The 21,958-nt window shown below is 33.6% G+C and overlaps 2 protein-coding genes across 3 annotated transcripts in view; one reads left to right on the top strand and one right to left on the bottom strand.

Moving 5' to 3' along the window:
• Window positions 1–996: 996 nt before the first annotated feature.
• Window positions 997–11,690, top strand: LOC112057667 (secernin-3; the record flags this gene model as incomplete). The annotated part of the gene is given in 5 exon segments (XM_052890643.1): window positions 997–1,193; window positions 4,312–4,618; window positions 5,329–5,520; window positions 6,085–6,219; window positions 6,625–11,690. Coding segments are annotated over 5 exon segments (1,047 nt in total), but the record flags the coding sequence as incomplete, so codon positions are not given.
• Window positions 11,691–13,728: 2,038 nt separating this feature from the next.
• LOC112057663 (uncharacterized) overlaps window positions 13,729–21,958 on the bottom strand; it is a 45,133-nt gene continuing 36,903 nt past the window's right edge. For both annotated transcript variants that reach the window (XM_052890588.1, XM_024098153.2), the window contains exons 9-11: window positions 21,475–21,599; window positions 21,095–21,298; window positions 13,729–19,617 (exon numbers count right to left, since the gene is read on the bottom strand). In XM_052890588.1, the coding sequence (XP_052746548.1) occupies window positions 19,545–19,617; window positions 21,095–21,298; window positions 21,475–21,599 (402 nt within the window). In that variant the 3' untranslated portion in view covers window positions 13,729–19,544. The remainder of the gene's footprint in view (window positions 19,618–21,094; window positions 21,299–21,474; window positions 21,600–21,958) is intronic.

The raw sequence follows: 21,958 nt of genomic DNA, 5'->3' as shown, positions 1-21,958 counted from the left end.
GGCGGCTCGAGACCGTTTTGTTTGCATGCAAGAGGCCTATGTCCAGCAGTGGACGTCCATCCGCTGATATTAATGATGATGAGGCGAGGTATTTTCCAGGCAGATGGTTTGAGCCCTCTATGGTTTTGCCTAGATCTTAATCCTCACAGTACTTTACTGAGAGATTACGAATAAGAGCTATATAGCTTGCTTAATCATGGCGTTTTTCCTATTAAAATGTTATGAGAGATATAATTAATTTTGAAGTCATGGCATGGCATACATGAATGAAAACAACATGCTTGTTTTGTTTCATTCAGACCTAGAAGATGTGTCATCGGGTCGTCGTCACATGTCACGTCATACTATTTGATAGCCTCGATTTCCTTTGCGAAATGGTATATCCATCATAATTTTACCTGTGTTATATGGGAATGTCTCAGATTAGTTGAGAACATAAACATAGTGATTTAAGCAGACTTCTCCATCCTCCATAAAATAAGGATGCGTAGCGTAGTAGTAGTAACTAGAGTGTCCCTTGAATAACCTGCGATGTTTTGCTCTGTATAGCATATTATGGATTATGGTTACAGGCCTCTTAACGTAAGATAAGGACTATCTGCTTGCTCTGTCAACTATTATTGTATAAAAAATCATAACTCAACAATTCTCGTATGTTTGTGTTGGACGACACACGTAGTAGATACTCGTAGCTTAAAGGTCTGAAGATCTTAGAAGTAAAAATTTTGTATTTGTAAAAACTCATACATTATCATCCAAAACTGCTGAAATGACTATATCTTGGTTAATGAAGACGATATTTCCACACCAGATGGATGAGATTTGATTAAACGGGAAATCCCGTTTAGGGTTTTGTTCGGAAGTATGGATTTTTGTTAAGAAAACTGAATTTCTCCGTGACCGTTACTCTAGGTTAGGTTATTGTACTTGATGTATCTAAAATATCGTAACTACTACGTGTTAACCTATTGATGTAATTTTTTTTTTTGGTTTCAGTGTACTTACATTACAATTGACGAGAGTCCCAAGGAATTGAACAATGTGATACTGAGCAAACCGGCATGGATGTGGGGTGCTGAAATGGGTGCCAATGATAAAAATGTAGTTATCGGGAATGAAGCCGTGTGGACGAGCAACAATGAAGGTGAAGGCGACGCGCGGCAGAAACGTCTTCTTGGGATGGATCTAGTTCGGTGAGTACATTTAATTTAGACTATCGCTTGGCAACGTCGTAACACTCCCGATGGTCCGCGCGAGCCGGGGGGCGTGTGACGATGAATGATAAACCCACGACTGATGCACCTCACTTTCCTGCACGCACGATTTCACACCCACGCAGTCCTTTCCCCCCCCCCCCCCCCTCCGTCGCTGCATATCATGGGAGTGTTATCAGCTTGCCAGACTATAGTAGACGCTCCGCGGTTTCACCCACGTGGTTTATTAGACTCTTCTTCAGATGATCTAAATAAGGAAGTTGTTCAAGAGCCGTAACAGCCCAGTGGATATGAACTCTGCCTCCGATTCCGGAGAGTGTGAGTTCGAATCCGGTCCGGGACCTGCACCTCCAACTTTTCAGTTGTGTTCGTTTTAAGAAATTAAATATCACATGTCTCAAAACGGTGAAGGATAAACATCGTGAAGAAACCTTTATCTGCGTGTGTGAAGTCTGCCAGTCTGCCAATCTGCCAGGGCCAGCGTGGAGGACTATTGGCCTAACCTCTCTGATTCTGAGAGAGACAGGAGCTCAGCAGTGAGCCGAATATGGGTTGATAATGATGATGGTGATGATGTTCAAGACATAATTCATTTCTTCAAATTTGCATTAGGTATATTTCAGCTATGTGTTGGCGCTGACTAAGTTAATAAATGTTACGAACAGCCTATGCGTGATAATAGGAGATTAATTAGGATGATACTTTTGAAGGTCCCAACAGAGTGGTTTTTCTAATTACAAATAAGTCTGTAAGCTTTAGGCTTCGTTATTTTTACTTTTTTCTGTGTAAGAGTGAGTCGATAAGTTGTCTTCACTCTTCACATACGATGTAGAATATGTAAATATTACAAAATAAAATTCTCACCTCTCCGCTGTCTGTCTGTCTATCTATTCGCAATACACTAAAAAAAATATTTACTGATTTTTCACCACCACGCTGGCTGACTGTGGGTTAGTGGAGTGTACACACACACGTAGGGAATTAAGGAAATTTTCCTACGTTTGAGACACGTGATATTTAATTTCTTAAAATGCACCTAACTGAAAAGTTCGAGGTGCAAGCGCCGGACCCGAATCGAACCTACGCCCTCTGAATCGAAAGCAGAGGTCATATCCACTGGGCTATCACAGCTCTTGTATCACAGATTTTGTATATATCGGTGAAAAACACATTTCGGTGGGTTTTGGCAGAGTTGGAAAAATTCATGTCGCCTGAGAATTTTCATCGAAATTGAGGGTTCATAATTTATGGAGGTACTCAACAGCATAAAGGTTTAAATCTTAGGCTTGTCTACGCGCTCGAGTAAATCTCAAAATCCCCTATTCGACTCCCCATCTATTTGTGATATCAGGCTTGAGAGTTCAATGTGGCGTCTGATGGAACAAAATTGTATGTACTCATATAAAGCTTAACCCAGAATCTTCTTCTTCTCTATTTTTCTTTCTTTCAATTCCTTTCGGTTATTTTAAGTTCTACCTTAGGCCACATCCACACTTACCATCAGGTGAGATCGTAGACAAGCGAGCTTATTCCGTAGAAAAAAAAATATATATTTTAACAGTTTTATGTAGATTTGATAGCACGAGTACATAGTTTGTCTTGTCAATAGGTGCCCTAGATTGATGACGAGAGGTATCTAATAGGGCTTACCGAATTATTTTTTGACTTTTAGTACACCCTCTACGTCATAAAACCGTTTAACTTAAAAATATGTTTATTATTTTAACGTAATAAGAGTATATACTAATACTGTAAAGAGGAGAGATTTGATCGTTTGCATTAAATAGGCTCTGAAACAATTAAACCGATTGAAATATTCCTTCAATGTTGGGGTGCTACACTATCCCCGAGTGCAATAGGCTATATTTTATACCCAAATTTCTACGAGAACGGAAACCACGCTAAAATGACGAGGCTTTCAAAATTGGTTAGTGCGTCATTCATGTAATTTGCCACCTATATCAATCAACAATATTTCGCAATGATTACGGTAATGTAATTTGGGTGAAGTGTCGCACGTGTCCTCTTTAAAAGGTATGCATGTTTTTAATTTCATGTTTGCAATAATTCTTAAACAAAAGGTGAGTGTCCGCCAAATAGGTCACTTAATTTATTCATCATTAGCAGACTCCGGTTTCACCCGTGTGTTTATCCTGCTACTCGCTGAAAGTGTAGTTTTCCATTGGTGAAGTTATTTTTTATAACGTTCCAATAGTTTCTGAGCCTATTCGTAACAAACAAAAAATCAAATCTTCCTTTTTTTATAGTACCTATTAGTTAAAATTGTCAGCCTATTATCGAACTCCCGCAGACCTTTTAGTAGTTTTCCATTGGTGAAGTTTTTTTTATAACGTTCCAATAGTTTCTGAGCCTATTCGTAACAAACAAAAAATCAAATCTTCCTTTTTTTATAGTACCTATTAGTTAAAATTGTCAGCCTATTCAGCCGCAGGCCTTTTACATTTTAAGAAAGGGGATTTCGAGCTTATATTAAAACCACCACACTGTTCCAACCGTGTGTGGTGGTTTTATATTTAATAACTAGTGGACCCGCTTTGACTTAAGTGCACTTCTTCCCTGCCTCTACCCTACCCTACTCCTACCCTAACCCTACCCTACTCCTACCATACTTCTTCCTGGCGGTTGAGTTGTTAATACTATTATAGAGCGAGAGCCTGCGATAGCCAGATATACCATGTTTTATGAAGGTTGAAAGGAAATCTAATACAATAATCCATGTATATAGTATTGATATTTTGTACGGTATATCATAAATAAGCATGTCTCCAGTAGCCAGGGCCTTAAGCTGATGTTAATAAACGTGGAGTGGTGTACGTTAAATGTTTTTTGAAGGGGCGATAGGGACTTGGTTTCTTTTGTTATTATTCCGTCGAGGAATAATATTAAAAAAAATACGATTAGAAGATCCCTTGAAAACTGCTGCCTTCCAAAGCCACAGTTGTTTCAATTGCACAATTGGCTACCGTACTTATACGTTAACAGCTGACTAATTTTCAGCTTTCATTAAATGAGGCATGTCTGGCGTTTGCAGGCTCAATAGTCCATTATGTAATTTAACGGATTTATGTACACACAGGTTAGGTCTCGAAAGAGGTAGCACCGCTGAAGAAGCGTTAGATGTCATCACTTCGTTACTAGAGAAATATGGTCAAGGAGGCCCGTGCTCGGAAAACGACGATAGTCACATCTATCACAATTCCTTCTTAATAGCCGACTGCAAGGAAGCCTGGGTGCTAGAAACTAGTGGCAAACTGTGGGCAGCTGAGAAGATCATTTCAGGATATAGAAATATATCTAACGGTCTCACCATCCGCACTAAGATTGATAAGCATTCTGAAGGTTTGCTTGAAAAAGCAATGGCTCTGGGTGTTTGGAATGGCAAAGTAAGTAAATTAATAGAGTTACACTTATTCGCTTTTAATAAAACACCTGTTAAGTAATCAATGCGAAGTCGATCATGAATATAATTTTATTATTAATTCAATCAGCCAATTTTAACAGCCTTTACAAAGCCAGGCCTCTCTCCATATAGGATAGAGCAGGGTTTCTCAAAATTTCGGCTCCACAAACCCGTTGTTAAAATTTCCAAGTGACAGCGAACCCCTTACTAAGAAAAAATAAATTTGACTGTTGAAGAAAATAAGATTTTTATTTGAATAAAAGTTACCACATAAAGTACCTACTAAAAGAAATGTATTTGTAATATTAATGTGATGAGTGTGCTTGTTTCTTGTCGCAAATGAGTAATATTGGACAATTTTAACCTCAATTCTGACTGGGTATCAGTTATCAAGCCACCATTACCCCACTTTGAGAAACTCTGGGATATGAAGCTTAGGCCCACCAATGCGAATTAGCGAGTTTTTGACGTCCCAAACTAGCGACCGACGCACTACAGTGTAATGAAATGAATGGGAAGAAGTACTTTATGAATTACTGAGCTCTTTTTTCTTCTTAGTTCTTCTACCTTTTTTTCTTGTAAAGCCCGACTCGAGAAATAAGCCCATATGGATCTGTGAACACCACTCCATGTTTATTTATAGTAGAATACAAAATCTGCCATTTACTCATCCCAATGTTACCTTTGTTTCAGGGAAAATTTGATTTTAGCAGCGCATTTTCTTCAGGTGGTGATGAAAAACGTCAAAAGGAAGGCGAAAGATTGTTGAAAGAAAGCACTGAAGTAGGACCCTTCACGGTTCAAGATATGTTCAACGTCCTGAGGCATAAGGACAGTGGCATTTGCCGTAGCTGCGATGATACTTTTCCTACTCAAGGGAGCCAGGTAAAAATATTTTAATTATTATAATTAAAAATGAAAAAAATAATAATGTAGATAAAATAATATAAAAAACAATTTTAAGATTTACAAAAAAGAATCTGCCTTTGCTTCCTAGGCTCAGAGTAAGCAGAGGGTTTTACTATTTGTGCCGTTTTAGGAATACTGCCTTCTATATGAGTCTCTTAATCCAACAGTCAAGTGAAAGCTTCTTAAGGTTTTCGAAATAAGTCCATTCACTGAAACTATCACGTTGACTCAATATTTCATATGACTTTAATCTCGCAAGATCCAAAGTAGTTTATCGGAGTTTACTACTTAAGAATCGATTTTTCATATAATATAGCCCCCAGTATGAAAAAATATGGGCTGTAAAATTCGATGAACGAATGACAGCGTTACGTTTTTTTTGCGCAACCTATTCTGTGGAACCTGAAAAGTGAAAGGTGCGCCTTTCACTTTTCAGGCGTAAATATTGACACGTACATAGTGTATGCTGCGGGGCAACATACTGGGGACACACTTTTTTTAAATATATTATTAAGCAATTTTAATTTTGAATCTCCTCAGGTTTCCTCGCTATCTACAAATTCAATAAGCGTGCATTGGTTCACCGCTACACCGGACCCAAGCATTTCATACTTCAAGCCGTTCATTTTTACACCGAATGCACAGGTTTCTCCGCTTACCGAGAGTCCGAAAGAGGTAATGCATTTTCTGTGATACATATTTATTAATGGATAATATACAGGGTGCTCGGGAGTATTTCCCATACCTCTGGGGTTATAATCTTTATCGAAAATTAATTAAAAATGCTAAAAAAACATGGGTTCTAAAATTAATATTTTCGGGGTAAATAATTGGCAGGCAACTAACTCTTCCCAGATGAAAATCCGGATGAGGTTCGGGCCTAGAGGCTTAGCCTCCTTGCCCGGGTCTTTTTATTGAAGCCTTATAGACTATGGGTCATTTTGAGTGTCATATTTCAATAATTAGGTTCCTGGATTATTTGAAAATTCAATTAGACCCCATAGGTGGCCCTGCTGTTGGGAAAATTCTAATGCGGTACGAAGTTCGCCGCTAGTATTGTATACTTCTCAATTGTTTCAGCCTAAAAGAGAACACGCTCTGTACAAACTTCACGGCGAACACATGGTGAGTGCGAATAATGACAAAATATCTGAAGTCCTTCGAGATATGGAACGTGGTTGCCTCCACGAGATAGATGAATTCATCCAAAAATACCAACAAAATGAGAAGACCATCGATGAAATGGACAACTTGATGAATAAATGCGTGGAAACCGAGGTGAAACTGTACGGTTAAGCTAGTTTTATAACATAAGAATAATAGTTATTATTATTAATATAGTATTCTTCGATTTTTGTTATTAGATAACACTACTGAACAAAATAAAAATAGGTAAATCTTAGTAATTTTTCAGCATGCGTTCAAGGAAGTATTTGACATAGTATTACAATAAATACCGACAAGTGAGTGTCGGGCCACGCGCAGTGTAGGGTTCTGTAGATTTATCCCTTATACCTTATCCCTTATTTAATGCTCAAAAATACCGATAACGATACACCACACCGACGATAAAAAATATTTTTTTCAAATTTTCTTTATATCACTTTATAATAAGTAATTAATATACATACCCATACCAAATTTCAACTTTCTAGTTTTAACATACTCAGAGTTATGATACTGGCTGATATCTGACTTTATCTTTTTAGTTGACTACGGAACCCTAATAACCCAACCTGCGGTGACCCTAAAAGAGGTCTTGTCAAGAATTTTCAAATATTTGATACAGTTAGAATATTATTGGAAATATTTTCACTTGATTCAATTAATTTTACAATTTAATTGACAGATTGTATCACCTTAGGATTCGCACCACGACATATATATGGACGAGAGAAAGACTAAGGCTATGTCCAAATTTGTACGGAATCCAAGCCTGGTCTGTGTACAAAGACTAAAATTAAAGTACATGATTTTTTTTTTATTCTTACAAGTCTTTGACTACAATCTCACCTGATGGTAAGTGATGTCTAAGATGGAATCGGGCTAACTTGTTAGGAGTATTATTTTGTTTGTTATTATTATCTTAAGCACGATGGACTTGTAGTCGCACTGATTTATTATTGATTATTAAAATGCATTCTTGCTTTTACAAATATGCATCATACAGGCAAGATACGTTCATGTTTTGAGATGCCACGTAAAATATGAACCTGTGAATTTAAATGTATAATTATTAATTGAATTAAATGAAAATTCTGACACACATCTTCAGAGTTTTCTATACATAATATATTATATTATAAATTTAAATAAATGAGTCATGATACTATAGAATGATATGAAATAAAAATGGAGGTGAAATCGAAATTCAAATTTGCGATTTACACACAATTTCTAGTTAAAAAAAAATTGGCCGTACCAATTAAATAGATATTTCAAATATTTCTATGTGATGTCCTAAACCGATAGGCTGTGTCGATAAATCAATATCGTTTTACAGTTTGCGTTGTTACTTAATATAAGGTCAGATGGCAGATATTAGACATCGCGTAATAAGAGCTAAATTCCATCGATCTCCTATTAAAAAATGGATGCACAATCAGCGACCAAAAAAACGTCCCCACTCAATGAGTGCCAAATACAACTACTTGGCACTCAATTCAAGTAGTCGCATTTGCAAATTCAACCTTAAACTCAATCCTTAAGGTTAAATTTTCTCTGAATTTGGGATTTTATTGAATATTGGACTATATTTAAAGGCCTTTAGGTATAATTTTTATACCAATAATTCTAAAACTGTCAAAGCAAAATTGGCCAGTTTTTAAGTGTCATTTTCTACATGATTGTGCGTCCTTTTATTATAAGAGGTCAATGCTAAATTCGCAGGTGAACTAAAGAGCAAAGAGGATAGAAGTATTTTAGTCTTGTCATTCTAGAGTAGCTCACGATAATTTATCTTGTTAGCACCTTGTTTTATATATTATTTGAAATAATTGACTCACATCATGCAAATTCCATTATATTACAGTAATCAGGACTTAGATAGTCAGTATAGTTTAACTTAAAATATAAATAATTTATTCATGCCTGCCAAAACTGATATCGTATCCATGTATTTCTAAAGAAGTATTATTATATTTTTTTTAAATCTCAAATCGTTCCAGTATTTGCTGAAACCTTACCTCATGAATAATGACAAAAACCTACATTCAACTTATCGTCATTTAAGTTTATTTTTAATTATAGCTTATAGCTTTTTTTGGTAATTATGGTAAGTCTATTAAATTGTTTTTGTAAGTTAATCATTTACACAAAGCTTAAATGACATTCATATTAGATTAAGCAGTAAATTTAAGGTACTTTACTGTATTCATGAATTAGGCAACATATCTGACTTTTTAATTTACATACTTGCCGTTTTTTATAACACATTCAAATAACGTTGAAAGTGAAACAATTATGTATACGATATGCATTTGTTGTATTAAAATATGTGGAGCCGTAATGTTAGATACCTTTCTGATATACTTTGTACAAGTAGGGCGTGTTTAGTGCAATTTATTTTATTTAATAGACTAAATATACAAGAACAATTAATAGTTATGCAAATTATTTATTTTAGTATAAAACGAGGCCGGCTTTGGCGTGCATTTTCAATAATGCTTGTAGTAGGTTCGCATACTGTTCGTACATACTGAATCGTCTACGTAAAATGTATTCGTTGAGAACGGAAGTCAAACTTTAATATAGATAAACATGACGTATGTTTAGCTAAGTTATATTTATGCCTTATTCACTTATGCCTTACGCACTATTGCGCTATAAACAGTGATTAAGTACTAATGAATAAGCAATATAAATAGAGACAGAAATATAATTAATTTACTTTTGGTTTTAATTTTAGTTATTTTTTATAACTATATTGTCTAGATAATTACCTAGCATAGTTAAGTTAGATTGATAATTGTAGAATTATACAATAGTGAAGACTATAATATAATATCCAGGATCCACTTAATTTGATAATTTTCAAAAAAAAAACATCGTCGTTTCCAATTAATTTTCTTTCCCATTTCAATAAGACGTTTCAAACTAAAATGGCAAATTGTGCGCGGTCCTTCCAAAACACCAGCTTTGTTTTCAATGCTTCTTCTGTATTTTCCCTTTCTCAAGTATAACTATGGTAAATATATTTTCAAGTATTTTCATAATAATAAAATAAATAAACTCCACGTGAATTTAGTTGTCATTTATTTATTGAGAGTTGTAGAGTTATCTCTTTGTGCTACGCACCGTAATGTTAAGTGTCTAAAATAATTATTGTCTTATGTATTATTCGATAAAAATAATTTATTTAGTATATTCTAGTAGTTCAAGCGTTAAATAACCAAGAATACCGGTAATGGACGATCAAGAGAAAAAATGTTTGGTTAAAAAGTATCTAATAGTTTTTTGTTTCCATCGTGCAGGTGCACAGTTGTTTAAAATTTACACATGTTCAAATTGCGTAATAGTTATTTAGAAGAAATTAGTGACTGTGATAAAATAGCAGCATATTTAGCAACATTTTTACATTGTTTCTAAAAGACATATACTGATAGATATTACTTATTGGCCTTTTACCCATATAGTTAAATATAATTCCAACATTCATACAATTTGAACTTGAAACTATTTCACATTTACATTATTATTTATTTTCATTTCATTTAATTTGTTTTTTGTTCTAATTTGAGTGAATTCCATAAACCGTTTTCCAAGTCCAATGAGTGAACCAAAATCTAATAAAAATTAAATTGTGTTTTAAGCTGAATACACTAGATGTTACGTTGTATAATTATAAACTACATAGTAGAGTATACACAATTACATTATTTACAATTATAACAATGGTGTTCATCTTGGAATTTAAAAAAAAACAATTAAAATATAGGATTTATAATTTTATCAATCAGCCATATTATTGAAATGATCTTTCGTTTTCACGTTTTCTATGCTTAGAGCTTAACTTAGCAAACGATATTTCGCTAAATTCGCCTAAAATTATTCGATTTGTGCTTTATGTTATATTAAACTATGTTGTTTATATTTCTTTTATTTATAATCTGAATTTCTATATATTTGGGCGTAAATACCAAGGTGTTAAAAGTTGTTTACTTACTTGTGCTGTAACATTTTTTTCAGGTGCTAATAATAACGGTTCTTGATAGTAGTTTTATAATTGTAAATTTATTACTATTTATAAACGTATTGTCATACAAGTGTGCAATAATTTGTTACTCTATTTACCACGTTTATAAGATAAATAACATTACGTTATAATATTAAGAATGGACTTTTATTGGCACTGCGTTTGTTAAATTATATCAGAGGAGTCTACTTTGAATAAATTTTGTGTTAAATTATGTATTTTCATACCGATTTATTTTTAAGTTTGATTGATCTGGTTTTTGGGATTTTATAACTAGCGAGTTGTAGTTTAAATTATTGTTCAGTGTCGTTAACGTGCCTTATGGTTATAATATAGCAATTATATTAAACTCATGTCACACCAAGATGTCTGATATGTTGACGCAGTATAGTAAATTGTTTGTTTTATACATATGCAAATTCTAATATTCTTTCGTTTTTTATAATACATCAATATGATCAATAACATAATCGATTAAATCGAAATCGAATATTAGAATTCAAATAGACACTGACTCAGTGACAAATGTGTCGCTTACTATAAAATGCGTCTAAACGCCTTGAGAGATCCTATAACAGTTATAGTGAATTAATTAGATGCTCAAAAATTTTACATTTTACATACATTATTAACAAAATCATAAATGGCAGCGAAGTGTGGCATGGGTCTAAATAGTTCTATTAGCTGAGAACATTAATTAAAGCAATACTACGTAATTTGATTAGTATTTGTAAACGTTAAAAATAATGAATTTTACGTATAAATGATCTTTATTGTTCTATCAAATTTGGCCTTTATACCTATGTAAGGAATTAAATATTTTGTTATTTTTTATACATTTTTTATTCGAATTCAATATAATATTTAATTGGCATAAATTAATACATTCATTATTATATTACCTAGTGTTAGTTGTTAATGATAATATGCGCAATAAATATAGCCTAACGAAGTGTTTTTTTATTTATATATTTAAGTAGGTAGGTACTCCTTTTTTACAAAACTACTTTGGCATCGTTACGAATTGTTCGGGATAACACAATTGCTGTTAGGACCTATTATTATCTTCAAAATAATGGAAGCCAAGAGTACCTACTTTTGTGCTTCATAGTTTGTAGCTTCAAGATGCGCAATGCAAATAGATATCGGCGAATTTTTTTATTCTGTACAAGTTAGCTATTGACTACAATCTAACCTGAGGGTAAGTGATGATGTAATCTAGGATGGTTTCTATTGGGACGGGCTAACTTGTTAGGAGTAGGAAGACAATGCACATCCCTTTCGGCTTCTACATGACATCGTGCCAGGACGCCTTTGCCGGTAGGGTGGTAACCACGGCCTAAGCCGGATCTGGACCGATTGAGATTTTCTTAATTGGTCCAGGTCCGGCTCCGGGGATCGACCCCTTGACCTCCGTCTTGTAAATCCACCGCGCATACCACTGCGCCACGGAGGCTGTCAAAAAATTCGTAGCACGTTGAGTCGGGGCGTTACCCTGCGCGCTGCTCTCTCCCAATAGTGTAGTTTAGGTATGTATATGTCCTAAGAGTACGTTGTTCATTAAGTTGTGATAATGACTAAGATGCAGTTATAATAAATGCTATTTTATTTTAAACGTACCTTTTAGGAGTAGATACACTTGACATATGTTTTTTCTAGACATAAAATTCCTTATCGAAAAGTCCTCGTCCTGATTCCTTGTAAAAATCGTGTACAGTAGCGATCACTGCGTAATCAACGTCAAATTTCTGATCTTTGAGGTGCTTCTTTGCCGCGGAAAGAAATAAAATCACTAGGAGCGAGGTCCGGTGAATATGGTGGGTGCCCCAACAATTCAAAGGCAGCCATCACGCCCGCGACTTCGTCCGCCCTTAGACCTCTTTAATCCAGCCCTTATATTAGTATCGCTATAAAAATGGAGTAACTTCTGCCGTTTTCCCAGCCTGCCTAGGAGTATGAAGAATGATTGTATCTGTCGAGAACGAACATACATACAGACAGACAAAAAATTTCTGATTGCATTTTTGGCATCAGTATCGATCACTAATCACCCGCTGATTATTTTGGAAATATATTTCATGTACAGAATTGACCTCTACAGATTTATTATAAGTATAGATTGCAGATATCTGAACTATGTTTGCCAGTATTTATATTTTTTTAATACTGGCAAACAGTTATATTAAGAAGTATAAATATCATTCTCATTACTTTTGATTATCTATGTATCTAAGCGTCCTACAGGTTGAATCGGCCTGTACTCTGAATAATTGTAATATGTCATTGTGTTGTTTAATATCTACGTGGGTTACATTCCCAGTAAGTACAGATCACTTTTCTATTTAAATTTTTTTGCTTAGGTCTGTTTTAGTGTGCACTTCATAGACGCGAAAATGCATTGCTTGCCCCGGGAATTCATTACGTACTATACCTATTGCAGAAATATTTTTTTACTCTGTGCTTATTTATTTAAACTTATACATAATTTTGCTTCATTTTAAATTTACAGGTACCTACTTTAATTTAATTGTTATCTTATTTGACTGACTATTAACTGGATTTTAAATAACAGTTCTTAAGACCGTCATAGTTCGCGACATATTTCAGAAGGCATTCCTATGCACTTTTTGATAGCCTCCGTGGCGCATTGGTATGCGCGTTGGATTTACAAGACGCAGGTCCTGGGTTCGTACCCCGGCTGGGCTGGAATTGAGGTTTTCTTAATTGGTCCAGGTCTGGCTGGCTGGGAGGCTTCGGCCGTGGCTAGTTACCACCCTACCGGCAAAGACGTAACGCCAAGTGATTTAGCGTTCCAGTACGATGCCGGGTAGAAACCGAAAGGAGTGTGGATTTTCATCCTTCTCCTAACAAGTTAGCCCGCCTCCATCTTAGACTGCATCAGATGAGATTGTAGTCAAGAGCTAACTTGTAAAAGAATAAAAAAAAAAACTTACATTCGAAGGCAATAATAAAAATAAAAGTCGGTATAATAGAATCGAAGAGCCTTTAATTCCAAATACTTTACAACTTAATCTGAAGTATCACATGAATCGTAATCATAGGAGTTTAGTGGGAAAGATAAATACTAAGCTACTTAAATTCACCAGAATTACAATACACAGAGACACCTCTTTAAAGGGAGATTATTTAAATGCCATTTTTTAACACCTACTTTAACTAATATACAATAATAGTTATTCGAAAATATACTTTACATCTAAAGACAAAATTGGCATCCCGATTTGGAATCGAGTGATATGCTGGTGAAAAAAAGAAATATTTTTCATAACAGCTAAGTGCACCTTCACACTAGCTTTCAAACGAACATGCTGAAAGAAAAACTAGTGTAAAGAAAGAGTTTTTAGTTTGATTAGTTGCACTCAACTATCCAATATTATATTTAACAATATTTAAGATATATTTAATGAGATCTTATATAAAATTGTAGACATCGAGCAATTATGAAGGTCGTACGAGTACTGAGTACTTTAAACTACATATATATTTTTTTCAAAAATGTACTACTTAATACCTTTTTATCACAAACTCAATGCGGGTCGTCGTTTCAATAGCGGCTGCGAAAAGAATTCGTTGCTTCACTGTGTACAACCGTATAAAGGAGGCCGACCAATTTAGGCCCAGTACGTTTCAGAAAAAGAAATACGAAAATATAAATAATTAATATAGAAGTCTTCTGTCTTTTATCTATACTATTATTATAAAGCTGAAGAGTTTATTTGTTTGATTGAACGCGGTAATCTCAGAAACTACTTACTGGTCCGATTTGAAAAATTCTTTCAGTGTTAGATAGCCCATTTATAGAGGAAGTCTATACGCTATATATTAGCCCCGTATTCCCACGGGAACGAGAATCACGCGGGTGAATCCGCGTAGCGTCAGCTAGTAAAAATAAATAGAATTTACAGTTGAAAAACATATTTTTTTTTTGAAATGTGTATATTTTATTTTATAACGTACTTGCTACGTGTATATCTCGATTATGCAACTGTCAATCAATCAAAAATTAAACCAGTTTGAAATTGATATTATTATATAATAAATTACACTAATTTGAACATTGTAACGGTTCATTCCATCAGTTTTGGGCCCTGCAATGTATGAAACATGGTCGATCTCCTTTTATATATAATCTCAAATACGCGACATACCGGAACAAGCTTTTACATTGACGTCCCCACAACGACAAACATTTACAGAATAGATATATTAAGCAAAAAGTCATATTATCAATGCTACGACAATGCAATATTTTATTTAAACACGATTATGAAATTTCATTAGGTTATACTCGTACAACATTACACACAATTAAATGTAATACAGATTAAATCTAATTCCACTTACTTAATATATAATACGTATATTTAATTATTCATTGTTTACAGACAAATACACCTTTTTAGCTATATATGACTTGATGTTCGTTAGTTTGGATACAACTGGAACGTTTTGACTGATTTGAATAATTTTGTTTGTTTAGTTCTAATGCTTTCAATACAGGAGTTAGTCAAAAACAGCTAGAGGGACAACCCTAATTAATAGAGTACTTATATTTTAGATCGCCTTAGCTGCTGCTCCTAAAAAGCAAGATTTCGAAATACTGGGGATCTCTGAACCCCATCATCGTCATTTATTCACTGTAAACAATCAACAATTAAGAGAAATGAGTGTTAGCTTGGAACTACTCGGTAACTTTCAAAAAATTGTGGTCAACCTTTAAAACATTTAATGTTTATCCATCAGAGCTAAGCTGCAAAATACTATTTTTGAATCGCCGACTAAGTGAAGCGACCCTTTTAAACGTGCCACAAACCATGCTTAAGTACGCGCACAGTGAATTTGAAAACGACCGAGTTAGCAAAAAGGATAGCAGAGCTACCCAACAGGAAAGTTTAGGAACCCATTAATGTTTTGGTTCGTAGTTTTAAGAAATCCAAGCGGAGACACTTGTTTGGGCGCTCTAGAGCCCTGTATGAGAGATCACAGACTGCAAATACTTCTTACTACTCCTTATTTTAAATACAACGCAAACAGAATATGCCACAAATAAACGAAAAGTGAACCCTCTCACACACTAATAAATTACAATAGAGCGAGAATGCTATTGCAAAATGTGACTTCCCACTTCATACTAACGAATTCTAGGCTAGTACAACATGATTGTATAATACTACATGGAAAGATATCTTTTATAAACTTGTCTTTACCATCGTAAAGGAATAGACAACTGTCACCGTTTAATATATTACAATCTCAAAAATATACATACAACCTGGACATAGAATAAGAGCTAAAACTAATCATCAATAATTAGTTACGTCCACTTAATTAGTTGCAAGAGATTATTATAACATAATTATATTAAATTATATTTATTATCTATAATCTTTTTATATTATGCATACTTGTGTAATTTTATTTCAATCTGAGTCACTCGTAGAATTCTATGTCCACTGCTGCGAACATAATACATGGATACTAAGACATCAATATTATATATAAATGGAAGAGTTTAATATTTTGTTCATACACCCTAGAATACATGGCATTCATCTTATGATATTATATAAAAAGACAAAAAAAAATAAAACAAAATAATGGACTGTGTAAATAAAGACAGTTCTGCAGTGCAAACAAACCTTAAAGCAACTGATCGAACTTAATCGAAAACTCAAAACATTCTTATTTATATCCTAAAAATATTTACATAATTTACAATACAAAGTACTTTATATTTACTATTTGGTTTACACGAAGTGTAGTAAAGGGGGAACCATTTAATAAATACGTTCGGAACCCTAAAAGGTTACAAGTAAATATATATTATTACTTATAATAACTGACGTAATGACGTTTTGTAAAAGTGTTGTAACATGATTTCATTTTATGATTTTATCTCATTATTTATGACTTACTCATTACTAAATACCAGCAGTCAGATATTCTAATAGAACGGTCTTCTACTCCGCAAATCCGACTTTATCATATAAATTTAGTTGAAAAAATTAGTTTCAGGAACCTTTTTACGTGATTATATTGAAAAATAGTTCATTAATGTATTTTGTAATATTTGACATTTTAAGCAAAAAAATTTATCACTGATTTTCTCCGTTAACGAAACCAATAACTTTCAAGAGTCTTTGCATGACATATTTAAAAAGGGATGTTATTATTTGTCATTAGAAAACAGCACTAATTGTCATATATGTCACATAGAAACAAATAATTTAGACAATAGTCATAAATAAAAAAATAGTGTATATATACACTAATTGAAATATACACTAATTCAATATCAATTTTCTCTGAAAACAAAGAAATAACTTGAAAAATCATTGCAAGCATACATAAAAAAATGTGTTAATGTACGAGTATATTTGCCATTAAATAATAATGAAAAATAACATTGGAATACATCGTCTCTGTAAACTGTATAAAAAAAATCATGAATCTTTGAACAATATTTTTTCAAACAAAGATGTTGTTTGTCATTAAACAATAAAATCATTAACGTTGATTGAAAAAGAGATGAGTATTTTTGCCAAAAACAACAAAACTTTGAAAAAACTAACAAGTATTTTAATATATCTTGCAAGTATAAATAATTTTTTAGATATTATGCATAATGTGATGCTATACCTAAAATGTCATTATTATTATTAGTAAAATTAAAAAAAAACTCATGTATTACAATAAAATATCACAACCTATTTAATTTAGTCTAATTTCCTACAAAGTTAATTAGAAAGTTCATTAGAAAAAGTTTTGCGGCCATTGAATCTTGAACTATTGGTTGAGATGCCTGGTCCAATAATTTTAATCACATCTATTTAGTAAAGACAAAATCTTCACATGGCAAGACAATCATATATCTTAAAAGTGATAACCAATAAAGGTTCTGTGACACATATATGGTATTTAACGGAAATGACACATTTCATAGATAGACGATTTACATTTATATACGAGTATTATATATATATATATATATATATATATATGTATATATATATGTATATACTCGGTATTTTTTCAGCTGAAATTATCTACTGTAGATGTTTTTTGTCATACACATCGATTGATTACTATATTAAATACTAAAGCAGATAATAAATATGAAAAACATCATTGTCTTCTGATAACAAAGCTATATACAACGCATGTGAAATTGTGTATACAGGGTGCTGGGGAGTATTTCCCATAACTATAAGTTTTAACTAAAATAAGTACTTTTTTGTTTTCATTTATAATTTATTCATTTCAAAGTAATTCTAATAACTCCGTTTTATCCGTGTAACACACGCCTTTATTTTTTATTCTTTTCTATCCTTGCATTTTAAAATTTTAAAGTTTGGCTTCAAAATAATTATAAGGATGCGTATAAGGGACACATTTTAAGATTTATTTACAAAAGAAATATTATTTACTCCTAAACAATCAATTTTGGAACACCTGTACTTTGGACATTTTTAATTAATTTTCGGTAAAGAATATAGCCCCCAGCATCCTGTATACATAGAATACAGAGCCTAAAATATAAGTGACTCGAAATCTAACTCATTGTGACAATTTGTACATCTTAACCCACTAGAGACTTATGTGACCATAAGATCAAATGATCATAAAATATCAAAATTATTTAATTTCAATTCGGCTTAGTTTACAAGCACTTTTGAAAAAACTATAGACCGCCGCCATCCGTTGTTATTCTAAAAAAATAGCTTCATACACTATTTAATGATTAAAAGCAATTTTACTTCAGTAATTAATTTTATCAATGCGTGCGAGTAGTTTTGTTTCGGACCAAGAAATAGAAAAAGCCTTTAAAACTTTCAAATATTGAGCCTCCAGACATTAGAATGTGGATTATGCAGACAACGTCTGGTGTGTTGATTGAATCTTTGGTACATCCACAGGTAAGAAGACGTAAGGTCTTACATGTGAAAGAATTCAGATCTTCCTGACTTTGCCTCATTTACATTTTAATTTTGGAAGGAGTGAGATACGATGAAGAAAACTACTTATCAATAAAAAAATGGCGTAACAGAGCCGTTTAAAAAAAATGGACGTTGGGCTGTGTCTCACATGTTTTATTTCGTTTTAATTTCTAAGTAATAAGACAAAATCGGATTTTTTGTACTCTTATGAGCCTAGCTTGTCCCGGTCTTCCACGGTCTTCAAAATTAGAAGGTTTTTTTTACAGTGTTATCCGGATGTCATCATTTAACCGAAATGTGTAAAAAAAATATTTGATAACGAATTTCGGAAACTTCGTCGACTTTCGTCCCTAGTGGGTTAATTTTAAATCTAGTCTTTATTAAGCCTAAAACAACTGAAATGTAAACACTTAACGTATTTTTTTATGCAGAGCGTAGCATAAAACTGTTTAGAAAACCACGATTTTTTTATATTCTGATTGTACGGCTCATCAATGGTTAGACCATTATTTGTACCTACATAAATGAACCACCGTGTATTACCCCGGGGCACTCAGTAATTTCATAAAAAGTTAATTTATTTTAAAGCAAAAGACTCCATACAATTTGAACTCATGACTAATAACTACATACTACGTAAGAGTTTGTTAAACATTGTATACGCGATGTTGTCATTTTCAATTCCAAAAAATGTTACAGAATATTTTGCTCAGCTTACTACAAATCATTTAGATTTGTTTAATATTAATAAATTTTACTAAGGTTATTATAAATGTCAACCTTAGTTCTGTATTTTAGCCTTTTGAATACCACACAATTTTCACATTTAAATACAAATCTTGTAGACTTTAATGCAGAGTTTTTGATCTTTTAGATCGCTTCATAGGTTTGGATGACCGTACCCAGGGTAACTTGAAATTTCTGAAATGAAAAAAAAATATATCTTTAATAAATGATTATACCTTTAAATAAAGTGCCACTTCAAAAAGTCTGCACAGATTTTTATAGAGTAAGTGTGGTGTTGAAACCACATAAAGTACAAGCAGACGCCGACGTCTTCGTCTGCTCATAAAGTCAAAGTCAAAATTCGTTTATTTTAATTAGGATTAGGCCTACTTAATCCGGCCCTCGCGCAGAATCTTGCAGAATAGTTCTTAGCGGACGTTTACTAACTATAAGCTCTTTAGATCAGAAAACACTAAAAGCTAAAACGCTAATCTTTTTCACGCTCCCACATTGCGCTTTTACAGTTTTATCATAACTAATGATTAGTTATAATAAAACTGTAAAAGGTCATATTATGTACATTGGGATATTTTGATTTTTTTGTTGAGGACATTATTTAATCGATACTGAAGCCAAATGTTTATTTTTTTGTCTATCAGTCTGTTCAATGCCCAAGTGAGGGTATAGTGCCAGAAACTTGTCCGGCCCAGTGAGGGTGTTCCTGTTGCCGTGTCACAGACGTCAAATAAAACTTTTGGTATGTTTAGCAAAATGGCGTCCGCCACGCCGCTGCATTAGTTCACTTTTTTAACCATTTATTTTGATACTGCTGTCGTAAGGCGATCGTGGTCCGTCATTGGTGGAAGTTGTTCCTCGCTTACACTCATTACACCAACGTGCAATTGTAGAATATGGAGGAGCATTAACACCTTATATTTCTCGCAAGTCTTAATTTATTTGTTCCGCATTGAAATGTTTCATGCACAGGTTAGGTTTTCTTATTTTATTACCGCGCGAACTTCAATTGTCTCCATTTTCGCGCACACGTTTCGAAACGAAATAAAATCATCACATTAAGAAAAAAAACCAACTGAGAATCGAAAACTTTTTGCTTTATTAGTATAACAAATATCTGAACTATATTATATATTATATTTTTTCTTACCAAGAAGTATATATATCATTCTCACTTTTCAATTAATACCCCTCCTAAAAAAATTATGACGAATTGCTAGGGAGTGACGGCAGCAATGAGCCGTTAGAATAAATAAGGCCTGGACTCCGACTACGACATAAATTCTGAGCTTTTTTGCCTTTAGAAAATCAACAATGTCTTCGTAAAGTTAAAAGGTACTCGTATTTTGCGTGACGCTTAACAGAATAGGTAAGAGTGAATAGGCATGTTCTAGGCAAGTGCGTTTCATCTTAGACCTCATCAATGCTTTCCATCGGGCATAATTGTAGACAAGCGCAAGCCAAAGCACAACATTAGAAAAACATCAGTTAAAAAAAGTGTGTGTCAGCTTCGACACACGAATGGAGTTTACTCTTTCAGATCGACTGTCAAAATAGTGTATGTTGCCTCGCAGCATACACTATGTATGTCTCAATACTTACACCTGAAAAGCGAAAGGTTTCACTTTTCAGGTGCGAAAGGAAAATAGTTACTAACGAGTCAGGCATCTTTGGCACAGGTTCCCCGAAAGCATTTACAGGTAACACTTTTGTTGTTTCAATAAACTCTGCATCCCTTTGAGGTCGAGGCCACACAGTATATACAGAAGGTTGATTAACGGGTGAACTGCACCAGGAGTCCCGTTGCCTTTGACGGAGTTTCTCAACATGGCGTTGTTCCCTTATCCTCCTCATATGCCACCTGGAATTGAAGTATAATAATTTTTTAACTTGTCGAAATACGGGAAGATTATGTATGAAAATCTGTATGTATGTTATTAATTTGTACAATATATAATCAAACAGCATGTTATAACTTTGAGTTTCAATTTTTCTATCCACTCCTGACACCATTGACTTATTAAGAATGAACCTTACTTTAATTGCCTCCTCTCCTCGGCTTCATATTTTTGGTGCCTTTTTTCAAATACCTTATCATCAAGATTTTCTGTGCCCTCTAGTGTATAACTACTAGTGTAATGCTTTATACGCCACCGGGGAACCTGTAACAACAATTAAACGTAATTATCGAATCCAAAGAATCTAAACTAGTAATAAGTTGTCCAACTGTAGAGACGCCTTTCCTAAAAATAATGGACTTATCAACCAGTTAAAAAATACCCTTTAATGGTCCCAAAATTACATTCTAACTACGCTGCTCAGCACACGTAGCAACTTGAGTTTAAGTAATCATGAACTTTATACAACTTTTGATTAACCGTTGGATATTTCATCAAACAAACAAACAAAGGCCTAGTTTAAGGTTACTACAACTAAAAGTATGAGGGACGGTGCAGATATTTAGTTGTTATATACCTACGTTGCAAGTTAGTTATCAATCGTGGAAACCAGCTACTTGACA

Source organism: Bicyclus anynana, chromosome Z (genome assembly GCF_947172395.1).
Source record: "Bicyclus anynana chromosome Z, ilBicAnyn1.1, whole genome shotgun sequence".
Lineage (NCBI taxonomy): Eukaryota > Metazoa > Arthropoda > Insecta > Lepidoptera > Nymphalidae > Bicyclus > Bicyclus anynana.
This window is presented reverse-complemented; position numbering and strand designations above follow the sequence as displayed.